Source organism: Elephas maximus, chromosome 17, assembly GCF_024166365.1.
Source record: "Elephas maximus indicus isolate mEleMax1 chromosome 17, mEleMax1 primary haplotype, whole genome shotgun sequence".
Taxonomy (NCBI): Eukaryota; Metazoa; Chordata; class Mammalia; order Proboscidea; family Elephantidae; genus Elephas; species Elephas maximus.
This window is the reverse complement of record NC_064835.1, coordinates 11452029-11465649: the sequence shown is the minus strand read 5'-3', so window position 1 is coordinate 11465649 and position 13621 is coordinate 11452029. Positions and strand designations below refer to the sequence as shown.

The 13621-nt window shown below is 45.6% G+C and overlaps 2 protein-coding genes across 2 annotated transcripts; one reads left to right on the top strand and one right to left on the bottom strand.

The window, feature by feature from the left end:
- Positions 1–146: 146 nt before the first annotated feature.
- RPS25 (ribosomal protein S25) lies at positions 147–2733 on the top strand. The gene is made up of 5 exons (XM_049856828.1): positions 147–256; positions 488–583; positions 1237–1420; positions 1872–1970; positions 2064–2733. Exons 1-4 carry the CDS (start codon positions 254–256, stop codon positions 1964–1966), a joined length of 378 nt encoding a protein of 125 aa, XP_049712785.1. The 5' UTR covers positions 147–253; the 3' UTR covers positions 1967–1970; positions 2064–2733.
- CENATAC (centrosomal AT-AC splicing factor) lies at positions 2232–12142 on the bottom strand. The gene is made up of 10 exons (XM_049856829.1): positions 11970–12142; positions 11721–11884; positions 8901–8999; positions 5868–5934; positions 5731–5793; positions 5324–5388; positions 5052–5154; positions 3638–3668; positions 2586–2675; positions 2232–2506 (listed from the first exon to the last, which is right to left on the bottom strand). Exons 1-10 carry the CDS (start codon positions 12087–12089, stop codon positions 2232–2234), a joined length of 1077 nt encoding a protein of 358 aa, XP_049712786.1. The 5' UTR covers positions 12090–12142.
- Between the last annotated feature and the right edge of the window lie 1479 nt (positions 12143–13621).

Sequence of the window (13621 nt, the reverse complement as noted above, 5' to 3'; positions counted from 1 at the left end):
TAACGACAGGACTCCTGAGTGGACATACTGGGGCAGCTTTTAAAGCGTACTACTTGGGAATTGTAGTCCACGCCCTTTAACTTGCTTCTGGAACGACAGCGAGCACAACGCCTTCTGCAGTGTGGCTCCGCCCACCGCCCCGGAAGTACTTACGGCGGGTGGAGGTTTCTGCGCCTGTTGGTGAGCGGCGCTTCCTTTTTGTCCGACATCTTAGTGAGGCAGCAGCTGCGGTAGCTGCTGTTCGAGCTTCGGGATGGTAAGCTTCAGGGATGTAAGGGCATTGGGGCCCTGAGAGCCGGAGAGGTGCTCGGGCTCAGTTGAGGCAGCATCGGTCGGGAGGGCTCCGTGGACTGGCTCAGGGCAGACGGCGGTGTCGCTTCACCCATGTGCTCCGGTAGTGGAGTTTGGGCGGGTTGGGGGACGCAGTAGTAGAGGGGAGCACAGGGTCGCTTTAAGACGTGGCCGCGCTCCCCCTTTCCTTCTACAGCCGCCCAAGGACGACAAGAAGAAGAAAGACGCCGGAAAGTCGGCCAAGAAAGATAAAGACCCAGTGAACAAATCTGGGGGCAAGGCCAAAAAGAAGGTGAGAGGGAGGGAGACCGGGGACGCCCGCTCCGTAGCTTTGTACCCACTGCCACTGCTGTCTAGTCGATGCCAACTCAGAGCGACCCTGTAGAACAGAGTAGAACTGCCCCATAGAGTTCCCGGGAGCGCCTGGCGGGTTCGAACTGCTGACCTTAGCCATTATGCCATCAGGGTTTCCCGTAGCTTTGTAGTGGGAATAAAGTATCAAGTGGCTTTTAAGGCTGTGGGGTCTAGAGGCGGTCCTCATCGCTACTAATTCACCGTAACCTTGCTGCCTCGTTTGGAGAATGCGGTGATACATACTACTTGAGAGTGAGAATTAAGTGAAGAAGCGTTTGCTCCAATCTCTGGCACTTGAGGTTATTTTGATTGGCCTCATGGGGCTCAGCCCATCTCTCAAAGCCTCACAGATGTTGATTTTTTTTTTTTCAATCTGTAGTGTATCTTTGATACCATTAAGTAAGCTCTTTTATTTTGTATAGTGGCTTACCGATTGAGTTGAGGGTGGTGTGCTTGGTATCTGCAGGCCAAGGTGCAGAGCCACTCTAACTCTAGCCCCAGTTACGGAGATTTCTCTGACATTTGTTGCCTGGGAGGGAAAGTGTGCTTCTGCCAGAGAACTGACTTTTTCCCTTTTGTTTCTGTGAGCAGAAGTGGTCCAAAGGCAAAGTTCGGGACAAGCTCAATAACCTGGTCTTGTTTGACAAAGCCACATATGACAAACTCTGTAAGGAAGTTCCCAATTATAAGCTTATAACGCCAGCTGTTGTCTCTGAGAGACTGAAGATTCGAGGTTCCCTGGCCAGGGCAGCCCTGCAGGAGCTGCTTAGCAAAGGTGAGGGGTGTGTTGTAGTGGTATGCTTTTGTGGGTTAAGTCGTCCTAACCATGTTAACCGTCTTGTGTTTTTACTGGAAAAGCAGCTGGGAATTTCTAAAAATAATTTCAGTCTTAGATTTTCAAATGGATAAGATAAATACATAGAATTACAGTGGAAACCCGACTGAAATATAGTTAACAAAATAACAAAACCTTTGTGACAAAATAATTTTATTAATGTGCTAAAGTTTAAAAATAGATTGGTGGGTCTAATTACCATAATTTCACATTAGTGATGAGTATAAATACTTAAGCTGTCTGTAGTGGCAAATATAATACAGAATAGTGATTTTTAAGTTAATGTTCTACGAGGGTGACTTTCCTAAGAAGAAAATGCGCCCTTTGTAGTTTCTGGCAACTATAAGTATCTCGTAGCATCCATGTGAAGACCTTACCATTTCTTCCCTAGGACTTATCAAGTTGGTTTCAAAACACAGAGCTCAAGTAATTTACACCAGAAACACCAAGGGTGGAGATGCCCCAGCTGCTGGTGAAGATGCATGAACAGGTGAGCAAGAATCCTAGGAGCTCACGGTGTAGGAAGCATGTGTACCCTTTACAAGGCACTACGGTTCTGATTTTTCTTTAATTTTTTTTACAGGTCCAACCAACTGTACATTTTGAAAAATAAAACTTTATTAAATCAAAAGGGTGGGTATGTCTGTTTTCTAAGAAAGGTAATTACAAAGGATTTGGTGGAAGGAATAACAACACTGAGGTAGGGTTTTGTTGGCTTGGCTTTAAGCTTAGGATAGTTGAAAGAGTATCATTAGGTTTTTCCTTTCCGTGATCGCTGTTTGTTCCTTGCTTCCGTTTTGAATTGATGCCTGAAAGGAAATGAGGCATCAAAAGGATGAAGGGAGGGATTTCCAAAGGGGTAGTGGGCTGTGGTCCTAGGACTGGGTTTATACCTGGACTGCCAGCGACGTCCATTGTTCCAGACCCGGCCAAAAGAGGGCAACCAGCATGCATTGGTGCTAGAGCTGTGATCAAAATTGGCCCCAACTCTGTCTGGGGGAAGTTTCTTCAATTTCTCTTTTTCTTCTACAGTGATAAACAATTTTATTTGAGTGGGAAAATTTAAAGGACCCACTACCCTTCCTGAATTAGTTTACTTACTTACTTTCTTTAAGGAATTCTTCATAGGAGGGTCCTATTTGTTGGCTCCCGGGACTGTTTTCCTCATCTTGGACCATCCAGGGAGGCGTGGCACCTGGAAAGGGAAGACCCAATAGGCTGAAATTAAGGCAGTCTTTTTTTTTTTTTTTTTTAGGCTATTGTAAAACATGCTGTAGTTGTAAGCTCACCTCACCTAATTGAGAACTGGTAATATTCAAAGGCAAAACCGAGGAATTCTGGAGCTTGAAAAATTGAGAAACCTAGGCTAATTTAAAGCAATGTACCCGACATATCATGTATTCTAATGTTTTAAAATTACTTTGACAAAGCATGTATTTGAATTGTACAACTTGATAGGTAAACACCCACGAAGCCATCACCACAATCAAGATAATTGATATCACCGCCAAGTATCTTGGTACCCCATCAGAATCCTTTATTCCTGTCACTTCTTGAACCCTTGCCCCTATCAAGGCAACTGCTTTCTGTCGATATACATTAGTTTGCATTTTATGTAAATGAAATAATAAGGTATGTACTTTTGTCGGGGGGCAGGTCTGGCTTAAAAGCCAGATACTTTTAAGACTCATCTATGTTGCATGTATCATTAGTTCATTCTTGTTGGAATACTGTTCCATTGTTCATAAATAAAGCTGCTCTGAAGATCTGTGTACAAGTCTTTGTACAGACATGCTTTCTTTTCTCTTGGGTAAATAACCAGGAGTGAAATGGCTGGATCCATATAGTGGGTGTATATTTATTAAACTGCTGAACAATTTTCCCACGTGGTTACACCATTTTACATTCCCATCAGCAGTGTCTGGGAGTTGCAGTTCCTCTACATCATTGCCAAACAGTATGCTCAGTGTTAAGAATCGTAGTCACTCTACGTGGTGGTTCTGCCCAGGTTTTAATTTGCTTTTTCTCAGTGACTAATAATGAGCATCTTTTCATGTGCTTTTATTGGGTTTTCTTACTGAATTTTGAGATGTCTATATATTCTAGGTACATGCTCTAAAAGTTAATTGCCACTTCATTTTGAGAAATGGGCCTTACCTGAGTGGATGTTGCCGACTCCTGGTATACCCTATAATTGGAAATAGGGGGAAAAAAATCATAGATATGAAAGCCAAGAGATGATCAGATACTCATAGCTACAGAAAGCAGACTTTGATTCCAGGAGGTCAGTCACTACCACAAATGCCAGTTCTCTACTCTGACGTTAAGTGTTGAAGAGCACAACAGATAACTGAAGGACAGTCTTGTCTTCAGCAGGCTCGTGTTCTTAATGGCGGAGCTGTCGGAAATAGTCATACTACATGGCAGGTGAACAGAGCCCTGCCCTCACAGCGTACATATGGTGGGAGAAGGGAAATAGTGTGAATCACACCAGTAACATTGCAGCTTTACAGGGTGCTGTGTCCATTTATAAGGAGCCCTGGTGGCACAGTGGTTAAGCACTCAGCCCCTAACTGAAGGGTTGGCAGTTTGAACCCACCAGCTGGTCTGCAGGAGAAAGATGTGCCTGGTCTGCTTCGGTAAAGATTATAGCTTTGTAACCCCTGTGGGACCGTTCTACTCTGTCCTGTAGGGTTGCTATGAGTTGGAATTGACTCAGTGGCAACGGGTTTTTTTTTTTTTTTAATGCCCATTTATAATAAAGGTGACTTGTTCAGATAAGTGGAAACCCTGGTGGCATAATGGTTAAGTGCTACGACTGCTAACCAAAAGGTCTCGGCAGTTCAGATCCACCAGACGCTCCTTGGAAACTATGGGGCAGTTCTACTCCATCCTATAGGGTCGCTGTAAGTTGGAATCGACTCGACGGCCATGGGTTTGGCTTTTGGTTCAGATAAGCCTTCCATGAGAAGGGGACATTTGAGCTGACAGCTGAAGGGAATTAAGAGTTAACTGGGTGATGAGGGGAGGAAAGCACATTTAAGGCAACTACATATGCAAAGGCAAGGGAGAGGCACAATCCCTGCAGCTGCAGTACAGACATGAGGTGGCAGGTGATGAGACTGTGGGGAAGGGGGGTAGGGAGAGATCATCCTAAGGCTGAACAGAGGCAGACTTGAGGTATTACGGTAGTAAAATTCATAGACACTCACTGACAGGTTGTGGAAGATGAAAGATGAGAGGGATAAGGATCTCCATCTATAGTGACAGGAAACATAGGAGCGGTAGAGCTTGGTTTCAGATGCCTATGGGATGTCAGATAACTAAGTATCAATGTTCTGCCTCCAGCTAGAACTGTAGGCTCCACAGAGTGCGAGATCTAGATGTGGATAAGATCCCCAGGGAGGGTGAGCAAAGAGGTCTGAGAACACACTACTAGGGAGCAGCGCAGCAAGAGGAAAAAGCCTGCAGAGGAAACAGGAGTGGCCTGGGGCGTAGGTGGAAAACCAGGAAGGGAGTGTCCTGGAAACGGGGGGCATTGGCCCTCTCCTGGCTTGCTTATCCATTGTACCTGATGGTCAATGAATGTCAGAGGTTGTCCTGTCTCCATCCAGTCAAGCTCGGGGGCTAGCGGCAGGTCCAAGTCGGGGGGCTGCTGTGAGCTGGAAGATACTCTGAAAAAGAGAAAAGGGAACCAGGCTGGCAGATGAGGTCCTTGGGCCAGAGTAAAGGAAGCTCACCAGTGCCATGAGGAGAGAGAGATGAGATACGTTCTTGTTTCTCAGCCGAGAGATTAGAGAAAGCTCTAACTGTGATACAGCAAACTCCCAACAACAGTCTTACCTGTTTTTGTCTTTCCAGCTTCCAGGTGTTGAAGAGCCCTCTTCTGGGTCTGGCATTGTCTGAGGCTGAGTTTGATTCAGGAAAAATAAATGTGTCTAGGAAGCTTAAGTGCCTGCCTAGACCATGCCCTACCCTGTAGACCCCAGTATCATAAGAAGGAAACAGATTGGCCCTATGGGTGGTGCTGCCCACCTTGCAAACCCTACCCTCCCTCTTTCCCAGCACTGCCCATGTCTTCTCCGCTGACAAGGCCTGCCCCTGGTGGACATGTAAGGGATTTCTGGGACTTCAAGCAGATGAGTAGAGCCCACGAATCCTCTTAGAGCTGGTAGGTGAGATGCTGGGCCTGGCTGAGCCAGGGACCAGTGGATGTGGATACTGCTCTGGATCCTCCGAGGGAAACCAACCTCTAAGACAGACCGAACCATCTCCTGCCGGCTGTACTCCACCTCCCGGATCTGAGCCGCCATCTGTGGGAGAGGCTGCTTAGATGGGATATAGGCTTATGGGGGCTGGGTTCCCCAGACGCCTGTATCTAACTTACCTCTTTGATCACTTCATCCTCTTTTTCCTCATATGAATCCAAACCTCGCACCATGGATTTCTTGAATCTAAAAGAAGGGAGCAAGTCAGCCCAGAGTTCCAGCCCCTGCCAGTAGTCAAACTCTGCCAGTTGTGAAAACCAAAGGTCTCTTCAGCAGTAGATTTTTTTTTTTTTTTAATTTTTAGAAATTTCAGACTCACAGAAACAAAAGAATAGTACAGGAAACACTCATGTATCTGTCACCCAGATTCACTGTTAACAGTTTGCTACACTGGCTCCACTTCTCTCTTCTACATATAGATGGACAGATACAGATTTATGCACATACATTTCCTTTTTGCCAAATCAAAAAGTTATAATCCTAAATATTTCAGTGTGCATCTCCGAACAGAAACATGCTATAAGACCACAAAATCATTACAACACTTGAGAAAATCAGTAATAATTGAACAACATCAAACATAACTTACACTCAGATTTCCCCAATTGTCAATTGTCTCAAAACTGTTCTTTATACCTCCTCTGCTCCTCAACCCCATCACCAATCCCAAAGTCCAATGGGCATCCAGTCCATGAAAGTTCATACACGGAGTTTGGCCGTGTTAACGTCTTCCTCCAGTCTGGAACAGTCCTATTGCTTCCCTTTGTCTTTATTATTTTGAATCCTCTGAAGAGCCCAGGCCAGATCTTGCCCATCATCACACATTCATCAGTTTCCTTAGAATTGAGGTTGAACATTTCTGGCAAGAATACCACATTGATGATATTCCCGTTTTTTTTTTTTTTTTTATCACAGTATAAATGTCAAGACTGATGCTATTAGCAATGGTAGGCTGGCCCATTTAGACCTCTCCATTTTAAAGGTGCTTTTTTTTCCCTTTGAAAATAATTTGTGCTGTAAGACTCTGAGACTGTATGAATATTCTGTTTTCTTATAAGCTTTCACCCAGTGGTTCTGGCATCCACTGATAAGCCTTGCCTGAATCAGGTATTACGCTGGAGGTTCCAGAATGGTGATTTTTAATTTCTACCATTCTGTGTTCATTTATTTGCTGGCATTTTTTTGATAAAAGATCTTTCCCTTTTCTTTCTCTCTTTTTGAAAACATCATTACAAAGTTATTGATTTTTTTTTTAATTCAACTTGTTACGATGAAGGAAACCAGAACTGACTCAGTTTATGTCAGCTGTCCGGGCATAATCATTATTAAAAAATTAGCCCCCCATAAATCTCAAAAGTATCATCCAGGTTTGGATTTCTTAAAAAATCTCTCTATATAAATACACATATATGGTGATCCTATCCTAATTATGATGTCATTCTTTTTGATGTTCAAATGATCCCATATTTGGCTAGTGAGAGCCTCTTCAAGTTCCTGTGTCCTCTGGACATGACTCCGTTAGTCTTTGAGCATTTCCTTGGTTTCTAGCACAATACGTTCCAGGCTCACTTTGTACTTTCTCTGCTCCAAACCTGAAATTAACCATTTCGCCAATGAGCCCCGGTACCTTTTAGTAGAAAATAGTATTTAGAAACAAAAATCTGAGTGTAAGCAAAGATCTTACTGGTATGGAGGGTTCACTGTTCCAGGCCGCATGACCTACCTCCCTATTCAGCTCCAACACCAACCTCTTCCTTACTTTTATCTCTCTTCTGCCATAGTCTAAACCCTGGTTCCTACAACGTCAATATATTTACTCAGTTGTTTTATCCTACAGTACACACAAAAAGGTTTCAGAATAATACCAGTACTGCTATAAACAATAAAACTAAGCAAAGTTCAAGATTTCTTTGCAGTTGTTTTAATCCTTAGAAATAGATACACACACAAACTCTGTATATGTGTATGTATATATATATGTATATAAAAAACCAAACCTGTTGCCATCAAGTTGATTCCGATTCACAGTGACACTGTAGGACAGAATAGAACTGCCCCGTAGGGTTTCCAAAGCTTTTAAATCTATGGAAGCAGACTGCTATGCTACATCTTTCTCCTAAGGAGTGGCTGGTGGGTTCAGGGCTCCGTGTCTATGTGTGTGTGTGTATATATATATATATATATTCTTATTTTTTATACAAAAGGTAGCATAATATATATGTTCTCTTGCACCTTGCTTTTTCAAGTAAAATATACTAGAAATCACTCCATATCAGTTCAGAGTTCATCCTCATTTCATCCTTAATTAAAACATCTGCTCAACTATATTTACAAAACCATATGGATCCAGGTCAAGATGTAAGGAGTGCTTTTTGTCCTCAGTTTTCCATCTCCTCCCAATCTGAACCACAGATTTCAAGACAAGGAGGTGGAATTTAGGCATTCTTATCTTCCGCTCCTTATTCTCCACACCGGGTAGACAGGAAAAATGGATACCGTGAGTTTTTCTGTGACTTCCCGGCTCTGAGATCCCCTTGGGTTCCACACCCCATAATCTTAGTATAAAACCAAAAACCAAACCCGTTGCTGTCGAGTTGATTCCGGCTCACAGCGACCCTACAGGACAGAGTAGAACTGCCCCATAGGGTTTCCGAGGAGTGGCTGGTGGATTCGAACTGGCGACCTTTTGGTTAGCAGCCATAGGTCTTAACCACTGCGCTACCAGGTTAGTCTCAGTTAAGAGTGAAAGGCTTTAATGTATCCTCCTCCTCTGGCTCTGCCTCTGTGCTCACCAGCTTCCTGCACTTCACAGTCCAGCTAAAATAGGATCCAGAACTATTAAAAGTGGGCACTGGATGCCCAGTAAAAACAGGGCTGTAGGATTCTCTGTACCACACATTTAAGTAGTTGATCACAGCAACATATTTACCTTTTTATATACTGTTCTCTATTTGCTACATGCACTGTAAATTCCATTCCCCAACTAGATTATAAACCTTTCATGTCATACTTCTTTTGTGTCCAAATACTGCCTAGAATAATGACTGCTATGAAGACACAGCAGGCTTTCCAATTAATAAAGGAAGGTCTCATACCTGACACAGATCCAGAGAATTCACCTGCTACTTCAACTCTCCTAACCAGTGACTTACCTTGCATAATCCTGGGGGGAGATCAGAAACTTGTCTTTCATCCCGACCTCAGCCTTGTTCTCCCACCAGAATCTGTTGGTTGCTTTCTTGTGCTCTGGGCTGAGAATGGAGAGCATGAGCAATCTCAGCTATAGATTATCACTCAGACACCTAAATGTGAGATAAGTGATGCACTCTGACATCTGGGTTTCCACTTCTGCCTCTGGTAAAGGCTGACAGAGGAATCCTGTTACCAGTCCCTTCAAGATCTCAAGTCTCCCTGATTCCAATAAAAATGTGATAATCTGGAGGGGGTGATGGGCGGTGATCTTGAGTCAGCTGATGTCCAGTTGGCTTTCGCACTAGACCACCAATACCACTGGGACCATGGCAACCATAAAACCCCTCCTACCAAGGCTGACAATACCTATGTTGTTGCTGTTAAGTGCCATCGAGTTGGTTCCAACTCACAGTGACCCTATTTACAACAGAATGACATACTGCTGGCCCTGCACCATCCTCACAATTGTTGCTATGTTTAAGCCCATTGTTGAAGCCACTGTGTCAATCCCTATCGTTGAGGGTCTTCCTCTTTGTCACTGACCCTCTGCTTTACGAAGCATGATGTCCTCCTCCAGGGACTGATCCCTCCTGGTAACATGTCCAAAGTACGAGAGATGAAGTCTCGGCCATCCTCGCTTCCAAGGAGCATTCTGGCTGTGCTTCCTCCGAGACATATTTGTTTGTTCTCCTGGCAGTCCGTGGTATATTCAATATTCTTCGCCAACACCATAATTCAAAGGCATCGATTCTTCTTTAAAGTGTTAAGAAGCAAAGATGTTGCTTTGAGGACTACGATGCACCTGACCCAAGCCATGGTATTTTCAATCACTTCATATGCATTTGAAAGCTAGACAATGAATAAGGAAGAGTGAAGAACTGATGCATTTGAATTATGATGTTGGTGAAGAATACTGAATATACCATGGACTGCCAGAAAAATGAACAGATCTGGACTAATGGACCACGTCTACCACGGCATCCACCAAACTGAGTCTAGTACAACTAGATGGTGTCTGGCTACCATCACCGACTGCTCTGACAGGTATCACAATAAAAGGTCCTGGACAGAGGTGGAGAAAAATGTAGAATAAAATTCTAACTTACAAAAGACCAGACTTTCTGGCCTGACAGAGACTGGAGAAACCCCGAGAGTATGGCCTCCGGATGGCCCTTTAGCTCAGTAGTGACATTACTCCCGAGAGTCACCCTCCAAAGATTAGACAGGCCCATAAAACAAAACGAGACTAAAGGGGCAACAACAGCCCAGGGGCAAGGACTAGAAGGCAGGAGAGGACATGAAAGCTGTCAAGAAGGTAGAGTGTTGACATGTCATGGTGGTGTGAACCAATGTCATAACCAACCAATGTCATAAAGCAATAATGTATACTGTTTAATGAGAAACTGGCTTGTTCTGTTTGTTCTGTAAACCTTCATATAAAATACAATTAAAAAAAAAAAAAATGAACAGATCTGTCCTGGAAGAAGTACAGCCAGAATGCTCCTTAGAAAGGAGGGTGGCGAGACTTTGTCTCACATACTTTGGACATGTTATCCGGAGGGATCAGTCCCTGGAGAAGGACATCATGGTTGGTAAGGTAGAGGGTCAGCAAAAAAAGAGGAAGACCCTCAATGAGTTGGATTGACACACTGGCTGCAACGATGGGCTCAAGCATAGCAATGATTGTGAGGATGGTGCGGGGCCGGCAGTGTTTTGTTCTTCTGTGAATAAGGTCGCTGTGTGTCACAACTGACTCCACAGCACCTAACAACAATTCTTCCGTCTTCCTTACCCCTTGTCCAGCTTTTGCACACATATGATGCGACTGAAAATACCATGCCTTCATCTAGGTCAACTGGCATAACAAAGTGTATTAAGAAAACATTCTGCATCCCACTTTGGTGAGTGGCATCTGGGGTCTTAAACACTAGCAAGCGGTCATCTAAGATGCATGAATTGGTCTCAACCCACCTGGAGCAAAGGAGAATGAAGAACACCAAAGATACAAGGAATATATGAGCCCCAGAGATAGAAAGGGCCACATAAACCAGAGACTACATCAGCCTGAGACCAGAAGAACTAGACAGTGCCTGGCTACCACCAATGACTGCCCCGACAGGGAACACAACAGAGAATCCCTGAAGGAGCAGGAGAAAAGTGGGATGCGGATCTCAAATTCTAGTGAAAAGACCGGACTCAATGGTCTGAATGAGACTGGAGGGACCCAGAGGACATGGCCCCCGAACACTCTGTTAGCCCAAAACTAAAACCATTCCCGAAGCCAACTCTTCAGACAAAGATTAGACTGGACTATAAGACATAAAATGATACTGATGAAGAGTGTGCTTCTTAGCTCAAGTAGACACATGAGACTATACGGGCAGCTCCTGTCTGGAGGCCAGATGAGAAGGCAGAGGGGGACAGGAGATGGTTGAATGGACACAGGAAATACAGGGTGGAGGGGAGGAGTGTGCTGTCACATTGTAGGGAGAGCAACTAGGGTCAGGTAACAATGTGTGTGTAAGTTTTGTACAAGAAAGTGACTTAAATCGTAAACATTCACTTAAAGCACAATAAAAAAAAATACCATGCATTGGATCAGGGACACTGTAGTCCTCAAAGCGACTTTTTTTTCTTTAAACACTTTAAAGAGGTCTTTTGCAGCAGACTCAATCCATCCACCCTGATCAAATCACAAAAGCATCCTTCCTCGCTCCTAACCTCGGTCCTCCCACGTATGTAAGCGAGGGGGCCGATGGGGCTCCCGGCCCGGATCTCACCTGGCCAGATGCTCCAGCAGCCCCCCGTGCAGTACGGTCAGGTTTCCGTGACTCAGGTGTTTCCGCACCTCGCAGCTGCAGCACAGACACCAGCAGCACCGATCGTGCTCGGGCACGTAGCGCTCCACCTGCGCGGCGCGGACCGCCTTCCTGGCGGCCTCCACCTGCGCGGACAGGGTAGAAAGGGGAGATGCAATCCCGCGTCCCCGCCCCAGGGCGCCCCAGCCCCCTTCAGCCTCCCGTCAGCACCTGGGGCAGGAGCCGCTCCAAAGCCGCCCTAAGCTGTCGCTGGTGCTTGCGACTGTAGACGTGTCCGCGACCACAGAAGAAAGTCTGGCGGCACAGAGGGCAGTGATGAGCCGGCGCCATGGGCCCAGGACTGGGTACCTAGGAGACTTCCTTCTGATCGCGCACCATCCGATGACCTCTGACCCTCGGGGGCGGGGCGAACCCGGCGGCTGCCGCGGCCCCTAGCGGCGGGCCGGCGCCATTACAAGCCCTTTTGCGGCTGCGCGAGGCTTCCTTCCGCCTCCATCTCTAGGTTCAAACTCGGCGGTCGTCAATGCCCTGGAAGGCGGTGAGGTCAGCAGAACGGTGCAGCTGCGCGGGAAAGTGCGCACGCAACAGGTTACGTGAAAACGGGAAGTTAGACAACGTAACAAGTCATAGCTAATATTTATAGGCTGCTTACTGTGTATGGTGGCGCAAACGGTTTAAGTGTTTGGCTGCTAACTGAACGGTTGCCCAGAGGCACCTCGGAGGAAAGTCCTGGCGATCTACTTCTGAAAAATCAGCCATTGAGAACCCTATGGAGCACAGTTGTATTCTGACACAGATGGCGTCGCCATGAGTCAGAATCAACTTGGTGGCACCTGGTTTGGTTTGTTTTGTTGGTTGGTTGGTTTGTTTTTAACTGTCCAAATGGCGACAGTGGTGTGTTCGTGTTAAAATTCTCACGGGCCATGTGGAAGACCCGGTTCAATCCCCAGTTCAGTTCCCAGCCTAAGCACCTCGTATGCAGCGGCCACCTGCCTGTCAGTGGAGGCTTGCATGTGGCTATGATGGTTAACAAGTTTACAGTGGAGCTTCCAGACTAAGATGGCCAGGACCAGGCAGCGTTTGCTGTGTTGTGCATGGGCTGGCCATGAGTTCGGGTGCCGACTGGACAACAGCTAACAACAATGACTGTGTGTGCAGAGCTTTGCATTAATGACCTGACTTAATCCTCCCAATAACCCTATGTGGTGTACTAGTATCATCATTTTATAATTGGGGAAACTGAAGCTCCAGGAGGTAAGTAATTTTGGAAGGTAGCACAGGTGTTAAGTAGTGGAGGCAGCCTCTCTGGCTCATTGCAGGATTATTGCTGAGAGTGAGCAGACATTTTTAATCTAAGTGCTAATCTGGTGGAATTTTCATTCATTTTTTGCAAATCACTTGTCCCAGAATCAGCAGCCTGTCTTTCCTGCTCCCCTAAGCCTTAACCAAGAGGTTAACCAAGACGTTTGCAGTTTGAATCCACCAGGCACTCCTTGGAAACTACAGGGCAGTTCTACCCTGTCCTATAGGGTCGCTATGAGTTTGGTTTTTAAGCCTTAGGGCCTAAGGTGAATTGCTCCCTCACAGGGCTAGACAGCCTCAGACTGTTTCTGCTCCACCCTCTTATAGAATGAGCCACAGAGCTGACTCAGATTCCCAAACTTCCCTTTGATTTTTGTTACCAGTTCTGGTGTATTAACCTGGAGGGGCTACGGGGTGTGTGGGTCTCTACAGTAAAGTCTACACAGTCCAGGCCCAGACACTCATTTCAGGTTTTGACTTTCTATTGGAGATGCACTCTAGGCTCTAGCCTCTGCAGACTGTGATCCATGTTGATGACCCATACTCCTTGATGACCCAAC

Excerpts from the sequence above, each read along its gene's own strand:
- RPS25 (XM_049856828.1), top strand. Across the intron at positions 584-1,236 it reads GGGGCAAGGCCAAAAAGAAG|AAGTGGTCCAAAGGCAAAGT; the intron begins GTGAGAGGGAGG and ends TTCTGTGAGCAG. Across the intron at positions 1,421-1,871 it reads GCAGGAGCTGCTTAGCAAAG|GACTTATCAAGTTGGTTTCA; the intron begins GTGAGGGGTGTG and ends TTTCTTCCCTAG.
- CENATAC (XM_049856829.1), bottom strand. The coding sequence starts at position 12,089 with ATGGCGCCGGCTCATCACTGCCCTCTGTGCCGCCAGACTTTCTTCTGT. Across the intron at positions 5,935-8,900 it reads TCCCCCCAGGATTATGCAAG|ATTCAAGAAATCCATGGTGC; the intron begins GTAAGTCACTGG and ends CCCTTCTTTTAG. Across the intron at positions 2,676-3,637 it reads AGTCGGCAACATCCACTCAG|GTGCCACGCCTCCCTGGATG; the intron begins GTAAGGCCCATT and ends TTCCCTTTCCAG.